General features: G+C 43.0%; 1 protein-coding gene across 1 annotated transcript in view; it reads right to left on the bottom strand.

The window, feature by feature from the left end:
• The window catches only part of snx29 (sorting nexin 29), a 140,438-nt gene that overhangs the window by 95,931 nt on the left and 25,512 nt on the right, over positions 1-18,995 (bottom strand). Inside the window, exon 14 of the mRNA XM_035145252.2 lies at positions 14,259-14,344. Coding sequence (XP_035001143.1) covers positions 14,259-14,344 — 86 coding nt within the window. The remainder of the gene's footprint in view (positions 1-14,258; positions 14,345-18,995) is intronic.

Genomic DNA, 18,995 nt, shown 5'->3' with positions numbered 1-18,995 from the left:
TACACCTGGATTTGATTTATGCTTTAGCTCCCAGATTAAAATCTGATTGCATACCATCGATGCATGTCAGTGTCACAGGAGAACATAAATTACTACTATAATACTTGTAAATGACTTGTCTCCTCAGTGTTGCTGCAGAATGTGCGGCTCGGCAGATAAAACCATTTCACATTTCACCTCTTCATCAGTATTCTGAATCCGACGCGGCGCAACCGGTTGGATAGACGAGCAGAGCAAGAGTCAGGTCCAAAGAGGAAGTAAAAGAAATGAGAAGTACGGCAAAGGCCTTCAGAGGGCTCTCCTCGCCACAGGTATTTTACCGAATACAAAAGAGCCATCTGGAGCGAGGATGAGAAGGTTATCAGAAGTCAGTGCTACTTTAATGCTGCAGCAACATATTGGATTTGATATCTAATCCTACACAACCTTGATTCCAAAACCAAACGTGCCCTGCAAGTCCATTACTTCACACATGATGGATTCGTATATATGTTTATGTGGAATATTTAGACGACAGGGTAACAGAGTGGACACTGAGAGACAATGGCGACATCAGTCTAACAAGTCGTAAACTGGTGTGGTTACGTACTTCAACGCATCTTTTTTTATTTTTTTTTAGCTTAGTCGCACTGAATTTTAATTTGTGTGAATAAATAAACAATAGTGACACTGTGGGTATTCAAAGAGAGAATAACAATACAGCCTGTTTCGACAAGCCCACACTCTATCCGTTATGTTTTGATTAATTTCAACGTTGGGCTCATGTATCAGCGGGACCTCACTACAGCAGCTCAGTGTCTCAATCACGAATGTGCAAACTCTGTCTCCAAACGACGTCATTGGCGCAAGATGGCAGCTTTCACATCAGGGATGAATCGGCTTCATTTCTGGATAATGGGAGGAAGTGAAGACGCGTCATCCATCTTTATGTACAGTCTATGGTGATGGCAAATGATCAGTGTCACATCTCCCAGCAATGAGTAGAGCTGTAAAAATCCGTGCTCTGTACATTATGAAGAAATTAGAGTCGCAATGTGGAGAAACAGAGTAACAAACACATGGGGAATCTAACATAAGGAGAAATGTAGGCAGTGTTTAAATCACAGCTCACATGGACGCCACAGCTGTGGCCACAGCTTGTGTGGCCATTGTTACAGAAGTGGCATAACATCCCATTCTTCTTGTTTGCCGTCTCAGCAGAAGGATACGACTTCAAATTACTCACAAAGCTCCAACTTTGGCCAAAGAGAGTCAAAACAAACACAGAGGGTGCGTAAACTGAATCCTCAGCAAGAATTTAGTCTCATGTCAGCTCGACTTAAAGATTTTCAAGTTGTTACTGAAATAAAAACACCTTAACAGGAACTTCACTGCCACTTACATCCCACTCTGTGCTCCTCAAACCTTTCTTTACTCACACAGCTCTTACCTATTTTCATTTCCTTTACTTTCACAACACACGCTACACGCTACACACACACACACACACACACACACACACACACCGAACCCCACTCACCTGCACCTCTCCTCTTAAGCCTCCAGGTCTTTGAAGGAGCAGGGAGCTCCCGGGCACATAAGAAGCAGGATTAAGTTGTTTATAGAGGAGGACTGTTATCACATAGCACATTAACAAGCTAAACACTCAAGCATTAGTCAAACAAACACACACACACACACACACACACACACACATACATACATACATACATGGAGGGGGGTCTTGGAGGGAGAGGAACAGAAGCAGTGATTCAGTTTGAGGGAAGGGGGTGAAATGTGCTCTGAGGTGGCGATAAAGAGATCGAGATTTGCTGGTTTGCTGGTGGCACTTATTCAGCAGAGAGTTGCGGTGGCGGCGGCGGCGGCGTCTCAAAGGCTCGGTGGGGTTTCAAATGAAAAGGCTCCAGACGAGCGTGGATAGTTATCTGTGTAAGACTCTAAATATTCATATCCAAATCCCAGCAGTGCTCCGAAAAATAAAAATAAAACTCATAATCAAGCAGAGACGTATCACTCAAAACAGATTACTCCCACGTGCTTGGAGACTCAATCTGAAACTCGACATGAAGACTTATTCTTTTGTGTCGTGCGGCATCCTCTGGTTCCTTAAAGGCACCCAAACTAAATGTATTGTTATCATTATGGTTGTTATTAAAGGAAACGCTGGAGAGCAGAAGACATTTGAATGTCTTTCTCTGCAAGGCTCTTATTTTCTGCAGCACTCACTCCCCCACATGAAGCTGCTGCATTATGGGGTTGACCTCTGCAGACCTTGTACTCTCACTGACCAAAGAGAAGAAGCTTGTCCAGTTGTGCTCACTGACAATTACTCTGAATAAGACCAGGACGATCACCAAGACATACAATTTCAAACCCTGCAATATTTTCCTTGTTCCTGCAATTACTATAACCAGATCTAATTTTGATTCATGTCGCTGAGCGGTTGTCTCCCCTTGAGTTGGCGGGGACTTCCGCCCTCCTATAAAATCTGACAGAGATTGAATGGGAACAGTTGAGCCCCAAAGCACAAGCACTAGACATGCAGCCAGTGTGGATCTATGGATGCCAGTGTTGGTCTCAGCCCAGGCCGGAATATTCAAATAACGTTTTTATTTGTTAAGCTTATTTATCATTCTTTATTATTCTTTATCTATTTATAGTTGCCTTTCCTTTTTTATTGCTTGTGCTATTCCTAGAAGGGCCAATATGTCGAGTGCCAACTGGCTTTGACATAGAAAGAAAATAATGAAGTAATTAAGGGGGAAAAAGTAATTTCTAAACATAAAATAATATCTAAACAAATAAATACTGTTAGAGCCAGAATGGATTTTGGGGGGCGATGCCCATATCTATATTAGATCGTAAAACATTTCCAATACCAATATATCAGGTGGTATATATTATTTAAAAAATAATTGGCAATGATTCTCAACTATGAACCTAAATCTAAGCATAAACTTAATTATAAACTATAAATAAAAATAAAACACAAATACAACAAAATATATAGAATTTCAAATGAGAAAATAAACAATTTTTTTTATATTAACAAATGCTTACGTTTGCTCTGTAAAATAAAAGTTTTTTATGGCACTGTAATGATATCCATTGGCTCTGCTATCTATTGGAAATAAGTTAATTAAATGTATGACCTGAACAATGAATGATCTAATAAGATGAATATAGTAATCAAATAAGATTGATATGCCGTACAGTGAGGAAGTGCACGTATGAAGGAGTTCATGCACTACATCACACGGCAAAAAAGATTTCTTGTCACGCGGTGAGCAGCCTAATTAAGTTGATCATGAGCTGAGATGTGTTACGGGTTTCTGTCAAACTGACAGTGAATGACTGATCACGTTCTACATTGGCTTGGTGGTAATTAATCCGAGCAGCTTGTCTCAGTGTAAAACAGAAAACCTTCACACGTGGTATCTGAGGACGTTTAAGTGGTTTCGATATTTTCCACCTGGCATCACAGATTGAGGAAATGAAACGGAGAGAAACATTTGCCGTACCAGCGATCCCACTGATGTCGGCTGTCGGAGGGAACAAACATCAAAATAACCGTCGTCTTTCTAACTCGTTTATTCACACCTCACTTGTGAAAATTACATTTGAAAACATATGCTGCTGTTCATATGTGGTTTCCTTTAAATACGACACAGAATCAACAGGTTTTTGATGCAGCCATTTCAAATTAAACATATAAATACTTTCACGCTGAACCTACAAAAAATACTGCTATTCTGATTGTGAGCACCATATGATCATTATTTATTATAATGTGTGTATCATACATAACATTCACAAGATGGACAGTATTTATGTAGCGCTTTTCTTGTCTTATCGACCACTCAAACCTTTATAGTCCAAGTTGCATTCACCCATTCACACACACACACACACACACACACACACACACACACACATTCATCCAGCACTACTACATGCAACACTTTCTATCACACCATTCATACGTATGCTGTTGGCACAATCATCAGGGATCATTTTCAGTATCTTGCCCAAGGATCCTTAGAAATGTAGACTGGAGAAGCCAGGGATCGACCAGCTACCTTCTGATTAGAGGACGACCCTCTCTTCAACTTTATTTATAAAGCACTTTAAACACAACACTGTTGATCCAAAGTGCTTTAGAAAGAAATACCTGCTATAACCTCGGAATTAAAACTACAGCATTTGTATTGTACTGAAAAGGCCTCTTTTAATCAATTCTGAACTCCTGCAGTGAAGGCAATTAAACGACAGTCAGGATTAATCAATGTTCGCTCAAACAAGAACGGAGCCAAGGTGGAAAATGACAAGAACCGTCCAACATGCTGAAATATTCACATCCGGCCAAAATGTTTACTGCCATGAGGGGACAGACAGAGACAGATGCTCCAACAATTTCATTATCGCCTCTATGTGTGGGACTCAGCGTAGGTCGGCTGTCAGAAGCACCGATCAGCTCTGATTAATGTCCTGCCATGTCAACCCCGAGCCAACGACGTCATCTCTACCAACGTATGCTTGTAAGCCTCCACCTCCACCTCGCCCAGAGTGCATTGCAACAACTGTGAGAGATGCTGTGGAAATCAGTGGGACTGCCGCAGGTATCGGACATCCAGCTGCTTGAGTAATTAAACACTGCCTCCTTTAAACAAGTGCACAGACACTACACCTCAAACTCTCCTTCTGCGATTTACACACACACACACACTCCCAGAGTCTCACCTACTCTCAGACGGTTATGTCATATAACAACTTCAACTTGCATCATCATTTTTTTTTTTTTTATATATTTATTCAAGAGAGGGGTCTTTCAGTTTGAGAGAAGGATTTTGTTATTTCAGGTTCATATTTTGTGATGCTTTCACTCAAAATCCTGCCCTCACACTCAAATAGACCCTTTCTGTGATAACATTAGCTCAGCTTGCACTCAAACTTCTCTCAGATTGCCTACGCTCCAACGTCTACTCTCAGTGTAGTGTTGAAAAATTTAATTGCCCTGCCCTCACTCTGGGTGTGTTTGCTGGGTGTGTAAATAAAGCCATGGAGAGCGGGAGTGCATGAAACTGGTTAAAGTAACTGCCTGTACAGGAGTCTTACAGAAGTAAAGCTAACGCACCCAAAGGGATGGCGGGACATTGTCCTTTGTCAACACTACACCTGGCTTTCTATTGGTTGGGGATTTGACGGACTTGAAATCCAAGCGCAGAAGAAAAAAAATCCAAAAGCAGTCATTTCACTTACACACAGAGAAGCAGAAAGGAACATATGATAAAGTGATACAAAAGCCGGAAGAAAAAACAGCAAACAGGTCTTAGTCCCTGACATCTGCTCCCCGTGACCCGCACTGCTGGGCCCTCACTTCGCTGGGCAGCATGCTGAAGTAAGTCTGTGCTGTGTTACCATCAGCGCAGGCAGTCATGCAGTAAATGACTGGCTAGCCGGGCTAATACAGCACCAGTCGCTACAGTGGCTGGGAGGCAAGCAGGCACCACATGTAATCGCTCCTTTACTGGGGTCGGAAGACAGATGGGGCGTCAGAGGAGATGTGTTTGAGGAAGCTAGTTTCAGAGGTGGTGAGCAAACACATCCAGTCTCACACTCACATATAAACTTGTGAGGTTGCAGGGTGGCAACTGGCACCCAGGTACAGTAACAGCCTGGAGGCACGAGTAGTGTGTGAGTACAGTATTGATGATTGATTTCAAAAACACCCTGAGGCAAGACGAGGTGAAGAATCTCTCGATGCATCACCTGAAGGCTTCCTGCTCCCTCCGTCTGCCCCTCTTTTTAGACACATAGCTGCTCTCTTTTTACTTAGACCAGGCTCAGAGACGATTACAAAGCTTCACACGTATTGAACCAACACTAGTATTAGAACCACCCTCCTTAAATTGAGATGTTCTTCTCAGATCTTGCTCACAATGCCTCAATCGCCTTACAGCTGGAAAATCCCTCTGTCGCTCTCAAGGCTCAGTTTCAGTCTACATACAGTTTTTTATCCAGACTCATGCCTCACAGTGAGGAATTGACTTATGCCCACTGAAATCTAATCAGTTAATCTTTGAGTCCAAAGGAAAACTGGGCAATAATTGAAGAAATTCCAGAAAGGTAGACTTGAGATGTCTTGTTCAATGGGCTAAGTTTTATGATGCTACCGTGACCAAGACCTTAGGCCACCCAAATCCAATCATTAAATCTGTATGTCGAAGTGAACATTTTTGCCAAATTTAATATATAATTCTCTCATGACGTTCTTCAGAAAACATGTTCACAAGGTTAAAAAAAGAATTTGTGAGGTCAGAGTGAGGGATGCTGAAAATAGGAGTGCTAAGGCTGCTTCAGCACACCCTAGTGGCGGGGGGGCTGTAACTGCAAGACAAAAAAGTCCACTAAACAAATTAATGATTGAGAGTAGTCAATTAATCGTGGTTAAATAAATCCATCCTTTTTCATGAATTCACTATCAATGTAGGATATTTTCTGTGTCACTGATGGACGGTGTTAGGTGTCACGTCACCACTATGTCTAAAACAAGTTCTGTCCCCATCAATCCCCTAAACGTGAGGAGGAAAGAACTGAACAGCACTATGGTTCTATGGCGGGTGGGGGGGGGGGGATTTCAGTAGCATTAACTCTGTTTCTAAACCACCCCCAACTCTGACTGTCTCCAAGCGTCCCTGCCTTTGACCTTTTAGTCAGGTCATCCTTATGTGCAAGTGAATGTTTGTGCCACATGTAATAAAATTCCCCATTTGTGCTCGTATATACATGCACGTATGTATGTATATACGAAAAGTCAACCCTAAAACATAGTCTCCAAAAACATTATTCCTCCAGGCCACTGGCGAGGCAGAATAAAAGCAAACCTTGTGAAGAGGTGTCATGATTAAATAAACACTGATTTAGTGGCAGAGAGTAAAAAATACTGGGTTAGATTGCACTGTTATACATCAAAAGCTTCTTTATTTATCCTTCTAATGTGTGACCTTTCTTTAACAGCTAACAATGCAGACAACCAAACTTGGGTTATTAAGTATTGCAACAAAATGGCAATAACTCAAGCAAATGCCGAGGTTTGGTTGCCCGAGAGCCAAAAATATGCATCAGATGGGAATCTACACCCCGCTGGAGTGCTTTCCCTCCTCGGCCGAGATTTTCCATATTTGTCTCTGGGATAGGTATATGTGAAGAGGCTCAGCAGGATCTGGCATTCAGCGAGATGATTAAAATGTTCATTAACACTGATCGGTCCAGGTGATGAAATCTGTTACACACCCCTGCAGCGCCCGCACGGAGGCGCCTGTGAGATATGACGCCCCCCGGGTGCATAAATCCACACACGCACACTACACTCAGAGGTTGGCCACCTGGACCCACCTGTGACAAACAATATGCAATATCACCCTTTTTTTGTGCCAGGAAAAGAAAAACAGTGGCTGTGGGATTAATTGTCACGTATCCACACAAACAGACCACCCCGCGCTGAATAAATTAAGGTCGCTCACACCTTTGAGCTGGTAAACATGACCAATCTGTTGGATTAAGACCTGATAGGCTAAACAAGGTGAGTGGTTTCCCAGCTTCTGCTGTTATCATCAGGGGCCGCAGCTAAACGAGTGTGTGGGCACAATTAAGCTCAAATCACATAGAGAGTGACTCATCATTTGCTCTTTTACAGTCGGCCTACTGGGATGTAAATAACTTTTCAACATAAACCACTTACACACTAGTTACAACACTTTCTTACCCACCTACGGTCGCAAATGCACAGTTTAATTTAGGTCTCACACACACACAGAGTTTCATATTCTCACTCAAGGGGACATGAGGCAATTACCACAACTACACTGTATGAACGTGCACAGTTTGGAACAGTTGCCCTGACAAAGCACAAACCTACACACATTTGTTTATTAATGACCAGCATGACCTGCTTTTCTCATATTAACCCCCAAAGACACTCAGCTACTCATTTGTTACCAATTAATGACAAACCCACCTTCATAATAACAAAAACACAGCCTGCATCCTTCACACACACACACACACACACACACACACACACACACACACACACACACACACACACACACACACACACACACACACACACACACACACACACACACACACACACACACACACTTAACAGTTAAGCACCAGAAAACAATATATAACTACACACACCTCAAATTTCAATAACATACAAACTTGCATATTCAGGCTTGCACGCCTACACACATACGCACACAGCTGTGTCTCCTTTACTTCAGAGGATATTGCATTGACTTGCATAGATTTCCTGGAGACTTAGTCTAACCATAACCATATAGATACTACTTACATAACCCTAACCTTAACTTAACCCTAACCCTAAAACATGTCTTTGCCCTAAAATGTAATCATTTACATTTTGGGGACTCGATTTTTGTCCCCATTAGGAAGACAAGTCCCCATTGTGTGACTGTGTAAACAGGTTTAGGTCCCCACAACATGAGTAATACCTGGGCCGTACACACACACACACACACACACACACACACACACACACACACACACACACACACACACACACACACACACACACACACACACACACACACACACACACACACACACACACACACACACACACACACACCTGACACCTCACACCTAGATGCCTGACCTCCCTGAGGCCATACAAGGGGAAAGCGGAGCACGCAGAGGGACAATAAACGCAGATCTATGCGTGTAATGAATAAGTTACACTCTCCTATTAGGGCAGGCAGCAGTGACAAATGCTTCTCATTCACTCATTACAGGCCACTGGGTGTCGGAGGAAGCAGCAGAGACCAAATCAGACCAAGGGAAGCTTATTGGGTTTTAAACGGCCATGTAATCCATTTCCTTATTGGAGATGAATAAGCTGCTGTCTGCGGTGAGTTTATTTATGGACGAATTAAACACGTATGCGGTGACAGGCAGAAAGCAGAATGAATCAAAGCGCTGGGCTGCAACTGATCCTGGTGGGGGGAAAACGCAGGTGTGGGATTTAGACCAAGTGTATTTACACGTACAAGTATAAATAATGAAAACTGGGGCAAAAGATTGAGGGAACAGAAATACAGAGACTACATGAAAAGAAATGCGTTTCATGGGCAGCCCGACGGGGAGCTGGCTACGAAAACATAGTCATGAAGTCAAGTAAAACAAAAGGAGTTGGCAGGAAAAGGAATAGGTGAAACCATGGACTTTATATAAAGATGGACGACGCGTCTTTACTTCCTCCCACTATACAGAAATTAAGCCGAAATATACGCATACAAACGTAGCCATCTTGCGCATTTAGAGTAAGCCACCGGTGGAAAGAGCGAGGTCCCGTCAATACACGCACTCGACCAATCATGAGCTGTCAATCATGACATTTCACCTTGTCATTGCATCAAATAACTGATTAAAACCAAACTCATCGGAAAAAATGACACTTGAACAAACATCAGTTTGGGGAGCTGTCATGTCGACCATATTTATAAACAGTCTGTGGTTGAAACAAACAAAGCAAATCATTTAAAATTTCCTTTTACATTTTCAGGTAGCTCTTTTTTTTTCCATTTTTTCCATTTCAACAAGAGTATTAATAGAAAAGAATAATGGAGTGCGTAGATAAAAGTGAGAGGAAATGGAGATATCACAAAGCTCTTGACAAGGAAATGAAAGAGAGGGAATTCCATCTCGCCAGACTAAATGCCCTCTGACCTGTTATCGATCTGTTCGAGTGTCCTCGACGTGCCCAGCCAGCACTTAACAGGTTAATAACTCTGATCCCTATCCATGCACTGGCAGGCCAATCTTTTTTTTTTTATATAGCACTGCAGGCCAATTTCAGCCGACCGCATGCAGCAATCAGCCATCTGAGAGAGATGAGGTGAAACCCTGCTTCCTCAGGTTCGGTGACCGTCCCCCCGGGGGAATCAATCCCCCCTGGTGAAGCAGTCAGTCACACACCAGCCGCTCAACCAGCCGGCCATTAAAACCACCTCCTGGGAGGATGAGAGGCCTAGACACATCATCACCTGAGAGACAAAGAGCCTCCTCTGAGGATGCAACAAATGTTTTTTCATCCAGTCAACGCCCTTATTACAAACCCTGACCTTCTATCATTGCAGCAGTGGACTACAGACAACAGCACTTTGTCTCAAGTCCCTCTGTCCTTGAACCTTTCTGCTCCTCACACTCTCCTCACTCGTGTGAATAGATTCCTGACACGTTCTTATTTCCCAGTGACCTGCCACATCCAGCATGTTGTTCAATAACGCTTGGAGCACACATTTGATGCAGCTACGCCATCAAAAATAATAGCAGTGGGGAATAAAGAAATCACAATATGTCAGACCGAGGGGCGAATATGGAGCGAATACGCTTCTTCTGGAGAGTGGACGTACGTCAAGATGCTAAAGGCGTGTGGGATTTTACATAAAATACAAATACATACCTCCACCAAGGCCCAACAGTCCACTTCATTTCTATCCACCTGCACCACATTTCACACACTCAAAGATCCATGAATTATTCCCTCTGAAAACAGTATAAATGTTAATAAAGACCCTATCTTGAAGGTGAAAGAAAGCAAAGAAGATTCCTGGATTTGCCCCCTGATCACGATCTGCCCCCGAAAATTTGAAGGATTCTTCCCTGACCAGTACCACACCCTCTGTTCCAAGTTTTGTGGAAATCCGTTCAGTAGTTTTTGCACAATCTGGCAGACAAACAAACAAGACAGTCATGAAAACATAACCTCCATGGCGGAGCTGACAAAGGGCAGGTGACAGCTCGTGTTCGCCCCCTGTCACAGGTGCTAGGAGAACCCAAAATAAGAACGCGCCTGAAGCGTCACACCTCAAATAGACGAGCATCAAATCTAGAGGCGGCTGGTTTAACTTTTTCATTGTCAACACCTGTCGTCGCTCACTTCCGTTGATGTTGTGTTTCCGTTATGTGGCTTTTGTTTTCCTGTTGTGACTTTTGCAGTCGTGTTTTCTGTTAATGCCTTTGTGTGAGACGTCCCAAACAGAGAACGATTCAAAGAGCTGGGCTAAAGTGATGGAGAAGGGTACTAACAAAACCTGCACATCAATGTCAGATTGCACTATGGAGACTTGATTTCCTGCAGGCCGCTTGCTAGCATCAGTACGAACATAAAAAGCAGGAGAAAAGGGAAACTTTCATAGTTACAGTAATTAAAAAAAAAAAAGTAGTGTATGATCTTTCAAGGCCACATGTGCAGTCTTATTACATATGGACTGATCTTCAAGGGACATTCAGACTCATGGGAACTGTGTTTTCCATGTGTCTCTCTCTCTCCTGAGGTTTCTCTTCATGTGGCTGTGCCTTACAGTGCACACGACTGCTTGTGTCACACGACAACCCCTCTGGGGGATCAACTAATGGCTTCTCTTAATGACAAACCCACGTACAAACAGGCACACACATACGTACAAACACCTAGCACTTACACATTCATCTCACTTTGACGTTACACCCATTGGAGCTATGCTAATGTGACATGTAAAGTATATGTACTTCCTGTCTTCTACTATGGCCAACGTATGCAGATTTTCAAATTGGATTCAAGCGTGTAACATGAAGGATGATACACATTCGTACAGAAATCGCAGAGCGACACAAACATACCATTCTCTCATTTGCAAGTATAAGTAGAAAAGGGGGAAATCCCCGAAACAAAACACAGATAGAAGGCATCTCGCGGGAAGCGGTAATTAGCGCTGAAACACGGGGAAAGGAGAAGCTTCTTTCGAGGCACGTCAGTGGGGCTGGCGCAGCCTGAGGAGCGCTGGAGAGATCAGGTCTGCAGCGCCGTCATTAGACCCGAGAGGTTTCGGAGAAGGCAGCGCACTGATTACGGGGAAGCACGCTGACAGCACATGAAACCGGGAAACTTGTGTATCAATTCATACTAGTCTTTTTCTTCCCCTTTTTTTTCCCCGCTCCCTCTAAACTGCTCCCTCATCATTCCTCCTCCTCTGCTCCTCTACACTCACACATCTCCACCAGCACACTGTGGGATTCAACATCAAAGTATGATGGAACGAGGCACATCATTAGCAGAAGACAGAGGCGAGGGAGGATGAAATCATTTAGACGCCGCTGTGGAGAGGGAATTACTACGCCTGTCGGGATGAGGGGATCGGGGACGGGAGGAGAGGGAATGACAAGAGGGAAGAAGGAGGGGTGAGACAGGAGAGGGAATGTGTACAAATGATGGAAAAATGAAATGTCAACATCGGCGAGAGAGCTAATGAGCGGTGGTGGCGAGGAGGAAAAAAAAACAAAAACAAGATCAAGCCACAAATTCAAGAAATGACGCACTAGAACACGTTCGTCAAGACCACGGAGGTGAGCTGGGGGATGGCTAGTTCCTGATAATACATGGTAGGTGTCTTCACGAGCGAGGGAATCAGCGTGTCTCACTGCAATCATCTCCCATCCTCAATGATCCTCCCCGCCGTGCACTCCGGTGTCAGCGGGCCAGGCGGCCGAGTTTGACAGGCTGAACACGGTAATTGCCGGGGATCAGAGAGGAGAATGTTTTAAACATGAAGCCACCGCAGACCCAAGTCGCACACGTCGGGTGCTCGGATAACAAGTGGGGGGGTTGTCAATGCTCTCGGCAACATGATGTGACTGTTGAAATCTTCTGAATCGCTGCACCTTTTACATAGAAGACATCATAAAAGGTTTCCTGGTCACTGGTGTGATCCAGGTTTTGTGTCTTCAAGCAAAGCCCGGACGATCTGAGGAGTGGATGTGAGTGAATTTACATTATAAAAAGGGAGATTTTAGCATCACGCGGCTTAGATCTTTGTAGATTTGGCAATATCCATAACATTAAAACTAACACAGCCCCCTCTGATGGAAGTGCAGAGATTTGGGAACAAAGCAACAAACAGGAGCCGTCACAGCATCTTTCAGGTTTTAAACAAGAGCCGGCCAAAATGTTAAACTTAACAATCTGTTGTAAACATTCATCCCAGCAGAGTTGGGCAAAATGGCGATGAACTTTAAACTAAAATGAATACTTTTTCCCCATAAACACCCAGGAATCTCTTTGTTAAAATCCTTTTATTCATCATAGGCAGACAATGGATGGATGTAAACTAAAAGTGGCTCCTTTTCAGCTGTTTTATCAGGCGTTTAATGAAGGAATGACGTCAATGATAACCATTCCTTTATCATTAATTTGTCTTTACCACTGAGGGATGTGGGCATCGTGACACATGGTGTAGGGAGGCTTCAACCAGAATATGGGATCATTGGTTTGTCAGAATAAACAGAGGTCACCTCCAAAGACACTCGTGATCCGACCTTTCTGTCAAATAAATCACAACGCAGGCGAAGCCAGACTCCACCAGTTACACTTGTCTGCTACTTGCATTGTGCATCGGTGAACTTTGTTGTATTGGTGCTGCCATGTTTGTAGAACAGACATGACGACATTTTGACACGCACCTTGTTATACATAGGAATTTAAAAATAAATTAGAGATCGCAATCGACCAAATGCGTGCTTCTCTTTAAAAAGGAATAGTGGGCTTGATAAAAAAGGCTCGTAGCTAAGCTGCAAAGAACAGCTGTTTGTTCTGATGGTCAGTATAAAAACCTGAGGCACTGTTAACCTGATATTACAAAGTTCTACGTGTCTCTTTACCTCCGCGTCTCGCAAAAACATAACAAAAAACCTCTCACAAACACGTAAAGCCTTGGGGCCGTCACAGATAACAGCCCTCCCCTTCTATACCCCCAAAATGCAATTAGCCATTATGTGGGCCTCCATAATCTGCCATGTTCATTTTATTTGCCTCTGATACAGCAGGGGGGGCTTATCTCGCCGGTCTTTAAACAGAGTACCGCTCGCGTCCCCCGGCAACAGGAAAAAGCCAAAGTCAAAGTTATCGAGCCTGGCCAAAAACTAAAAGAAGAGGATAAGCCAGAGTGAGAGACGGAGGTTGAGAGAGAGGCTCACTCAGTTTGACAGCATTAAAAGAAGGAGGTTAGTCATCGGAGCCCCGTGAGAAATGACCTGATCTGGGATCCGGGGCAAACTGATGACCTTCTTTTTTTTTCTGTGTGTGCCTCTATAAGCATTTCTGTTTGTGAGCAAAATAGACGTACTGGGACACAGATATGCAATCTAATCTTAGGTCATAATGGTTTGTGGGTGTGTGTGTGTGTGTGGTTTACCGTCGTTGCCCTGGTTCCCCTCTCTCTTCAGCATCTGTACCGCCCCCACATACTTCTTCAACTGGACCTTCAGGACCTCATTCTCCCTGCACAAATAGACAAATAGATGCACACACACACACACAGCTTATAACCAGGGACGAATAAAAATGAAGAGGCTATAACTACAATACACAGTGGTATGCAAGCAATTTAGCCTTATATAATGTCAACTACCACGACAGTAATTTATAAGAGACCAGATCAGATCTGTGTATTTACACAAAATAATCATCTGCTGACTGTGGAGGTCACAATAAAGACACAAGCAGGAGAGATATGACGTTTCTGTCCAATGACTCTGATGAGCCATTAGCAGGAGGTTTGTTTACTCTGTTCCGTGACACCAAAGCAATGAAAATAAGCTTGAAATCTTGAACTTTTTGAACTCAGCTCAGAATGTGTAATTTAAATGTCAACGGTGGTGCGTTTAAAACCCTGTTGTGAAACACAAGCGCTGCAACTATGGCAGCTGAGAAGGCCCTAAAGGCGAGAAGGGCGATAAATGACAGGTTCAAACACTTGCTTCTTGTATAAAATAACTTCATTGTAGAAAACGTATTCCTCTAATGTCTTCAGCTGATGCAAACTCCAAACAGCAGCTCCTACATTAGTAGAGAACTTAGACTGTCCCATTTCAAAGACTCTTTCGAACGTGGCCTACAAATGTGTCCTTCCATCCCTGAGAAACGAAGGCTCCAACGGGTGGTTCCTTCTGGGCGCAACCTATCCCAGGATTCATTGCGCTTGGGTGACAAACTGATGTTTATCAAATAGGTTATGGCGCAGGCAAGCAATGATAGATATATATATATGAGCTGCAAAAACAGATCATTTGCTCTTTGCATGTGAATTCAAACAGTGAGCAAACAGGTAGCAGGCAGCCTGGGTAGTATATTAAACTGGAATCCTGCTTCTCTGAAGATTCACGTCTCCTCAAACCTACGCAGAGAAGGAAATAACCACAGATCGAAGTTGTTCGCAGAGGTGCTGAATCACACGTCTTTTAATTCTCACTAACACTCTGTGGACCTGCACATCAAGCAAGTAGGTTGGTTGAGTCAGGTGCAAAATGAGGACCAAAAGGGATACGGCCGTGGAGTGAAGGTCTACACACATGTATGAAAGAAAAACGCCAAGCCATCGTCTCACAGTGATGCTCCGTGCATGTTCTCCCTCATGCAGCCCAGTAGACAAATGTTGGGTTATAAATTAAAATCCATGTGCAGTGAAAGTATCAGCCCAGCCAACATGACCAACTCCTCCTGTACTCGATATCATTTATAAAATCTTGTTCGAAACCCACTCAGTCCAGCCAGAGGTATCCACACTCTACTCCACATATCAAAAAGGGCATCACTAACCTTTCATTAGGATCAAAGGTTTTGACAAAAGCAAAGGTACGTAGATAAAGACATTAAAAACTCATTCAAGTCAAGTGGATTTGTTAATTTACAGATCAAAATAACAACATAAATACATGGGATGGTGGGAAGCTGTAATAAGGTGCAGTGTCAACAACACATCAATAAACTGCATCTGCAGCACAACGCTTATATAAGACTCAGCCTCTGGGAGGAATTTTATGTATTCACGCAATCCAAGAATGTTCTACATAACTTTAAAAGATGCTACAACATGAACTCTGACATCTTTTTGGCAAGAGAGACCGAAAATGGATTTCAGTTGTCGGTATCTCAGAGATATGCATTTTAAATATATGTGTTAATGTAAATCCAAATGTATCAGGACAAATGTGTCTGGGTAGAAGGTTGTGGGGTCAAAGATACAGTCCGGCGATGCTATAATCATAGCGTGTGTGTGTGTGTGTGAAGATGCAGAAACAAAAGCCACAGATAAAGAAGCCTGGTGAGAGAAAGAGGCCGTCTCTTTACAAGCCGGAGCCGTTTAAACATCATCGACTTTGGGGAGGAAATCAATCAGAGTTGGAGTGTGGCTTTATGCCCTCGGCAGTTAAATTTAACAGCCTTTGTCTTGCTCCGCCGCCGCACCGCCAAACCCTTCATTCGCAATGGGTGGATATTGTTTTTTTTTTTGGTGCCCCGCTTATCAGCCCTCATTCCCCATCCACAAAAGCGACAAGCTCTCCGAGGAGCCGTCCACGCTGTTGTTATCGGAGCCACCCGGAGCCTCGACGCCGTCCCAGCCTGATCAAATTATAGCTAATATGTGCCTCTTGCTCCAAGTGTGTGTGTGTGTGTGTGTGTGTGTGTGTGTGTGTGTGTGTGTGTGTGTGTGTTTGTGGAGGAGCTTGGGAAGATGCACCGATACTCAAAACAATCTCATTTTACTGAGAGAGAATATTTTGTTACAGCACTCACAGAGAAAATGTGAGTGAACTGGCCTTGATACTTGAAGCTGCAGGTTAACATGTTCTTTTGAGAAATGTGGAGCTTCTGCTTATTAATACTTAACTCACTTCACTTCTATTCAGTCTCAAAATGTGAAGAAAACTGGAACAATACAAAAATCTCCGGATGAATAATTGGTTTCGGACATGTAGAAGACGCCGACAACAAGATCCGAGCAATTTTCCAGGAGTTTATGTCTGAAAGCGTCTTCTTTTATCTTTAAAAAGATACGCATCATATTTTTACAGATATAATTAAAGAAGCACTAATCAATACTTTTATAACAACACAGCTCAAATGATGATGTGTAGCCATTACCTTCATCTCTATGGAGCTTTAAAGCCTATTTTAGCTTAGTTTTTGTTTTTTTATGTATAAATACAACGTAAGTGGACTTCAAATTAAAGGTATCTTAATGGCCTGGAGGTTCAAAGAGGTTTGCGTGTTTTCAGGATGCCAATCTCGTGACACGAGAAAACAAAAATGATGACCCTGTAATACAATGTGTACAGCAAACACAACATAAGTCCTCTCAGGGGAAATTTGAGGCTGTCAGCTGATATAGGAGCTGTCAGCGTGACAATGTAAATAAGCAAAGTGTCCTGCAGGTTATGAGTAAGCATTCCTCTCACAGCAGCCTGAGCTGCGCGCTGCAAATGTTTTCAAAACCAATTTCAGAGCGGACTGATAAAACAAAACAAGATGTAGGTGTGAAATACAACCTCTGATTCGAAGCGGCTTGCCTCGGGTCATACAGAGGGTTCAGCCACCGTAACGTATGTCGATTCAAATGTAGAATTTCGGAGTTTTAAACAACGTTGGCGCATCTGCAGGAGGATGAATGTTCTTCCCCTTCTACTGCTCCATGCTTCTGTTTATTAAGGATCATAAATCTATTTAAAGCCCAAAGGAATTGGCTGTTACGATTGATGCATGTCATTTCACCCTCTCGGTTTGACGCTTTCATAGAGGGCTGCAACTAATGGGTTTGGAGCGGCTAGTGATCTGTAATGTGATTGATCCATTCATGGTTTTTATTTGATAAAATGTCAGTAGAGTGAAAAAGCCCCACAGTCTAAAGACCCTAACTTAACGGGGTTGTGACAAATATTTGTATGCTACTAGCTTAAATACCCACTCACGTGGCATTCCAACATTTCTGGATTACAATCATTTTCTTTAACGCCTCGAGCAAGTCCATCATTTCAAATTCAGTTCAGTGGACGAACGATATTCAGACTCACATTTTCTCAAACCCAAAACTGTATCCAGAAAGTGGTTCCGTCTCTCTGTTGATGATTTTAAATCGATAACAGTCCATTAAGATGTTTGATGCTTCGTTTCCTGTGGATGTTGGAACGCAGTTTAGACTCTTGTGAAACTTCAGGGGCAGTAATGTTTTAAATGAGCATGCCGGAGGTGAAGAAAGGTAAATGGACTGCGTTCATTTATTGCTTTTCTTTCATTATCAACCACTCAAAGTGCTTTACAGTACAAACTACATTCACCCATTCGCACACACAAACAGTATATACTACTATAATACCTCTTTTACACCTAAATTAGAGGAGAGATGCAAAAATCAGAAAGGAGAAGGAAGGAAAAGAAAGAAGAAGGAAAAAGAAGTAGGAAACAGGAAGAATGAGGAAGAAGAAGAAGAAAAAGAAATATCAAAGAAGGAGGAGGAAGAAGGGGGAAGAAGAAGAAAGATGAAGAAAGAAGAGGAAAGAAGAGGAAAGAAGGAGGAAGGAGGAAGAAAGAAGAAGGGAGAGGAAGGAAGAAAAAAAGAAGAGGGAAGATGAAGAAAGAAGAAGGAATAAAAGGAAGAAGAAGAATGGAGGAGGAGAGGACGAGGAAGGAGGAAGAAGAAGGAAGAAGATGAAAGAAGTGGGAAGAAGAAGGAAGGTGGCACAAGAAGAAAGAAGAATAGGAAAGAAGGAGGAAGAAGGCCTGCATGGTAGTGCAGTGGTTAGCACAGTCAACTCCCAGGGCCTAGTTCTTGGTTTGAATGGACGGACGCCTGCTTACAGAAATGGCCTGTAAACTATGTTGGTTTATAAAACTGTCTCATCGTCTGCCATGTGAGAGACGACAAGAAGAAAGACAAACAGAAGATTTATAGAAGAGTATGTGTGCTTGTGTGTTCGTGTGTGTGTGTGTGTGTGTGTGTGTGTGTGTGCGAGTGAGACAGACTTAAAGAAACTGAAAGTAGAAAATGGTGAAAGAAACTGGTGTGCGTTTGAGATATAAAGAAAGTGTAAATATTTTGTGTGAAAGAGGAAAAGTCAGAGACAACTGTGAAGTTTGCGAGTGTGCTTTGTACAAA

This window comes from Hippoglossus stenolepis, chromosome 21 (genome assembly GCF_022539355.2).
Source record: "Hippoglossus stenolepis isolate QCI-W04-F060 chromosome 21, HSTE1.2, whole genome shotgun sequence".
NCBI classification, from domain to species: Eukaryota; Metazoa; Chordata; class Actinopteri; order Pleuronectiformes; family Pleuronectidae; genus Hippoglossus; species Hippoglossus stenolepis.
This window is presented reverse-complemented; position numbering and strand designations above follow the sequence as displayed.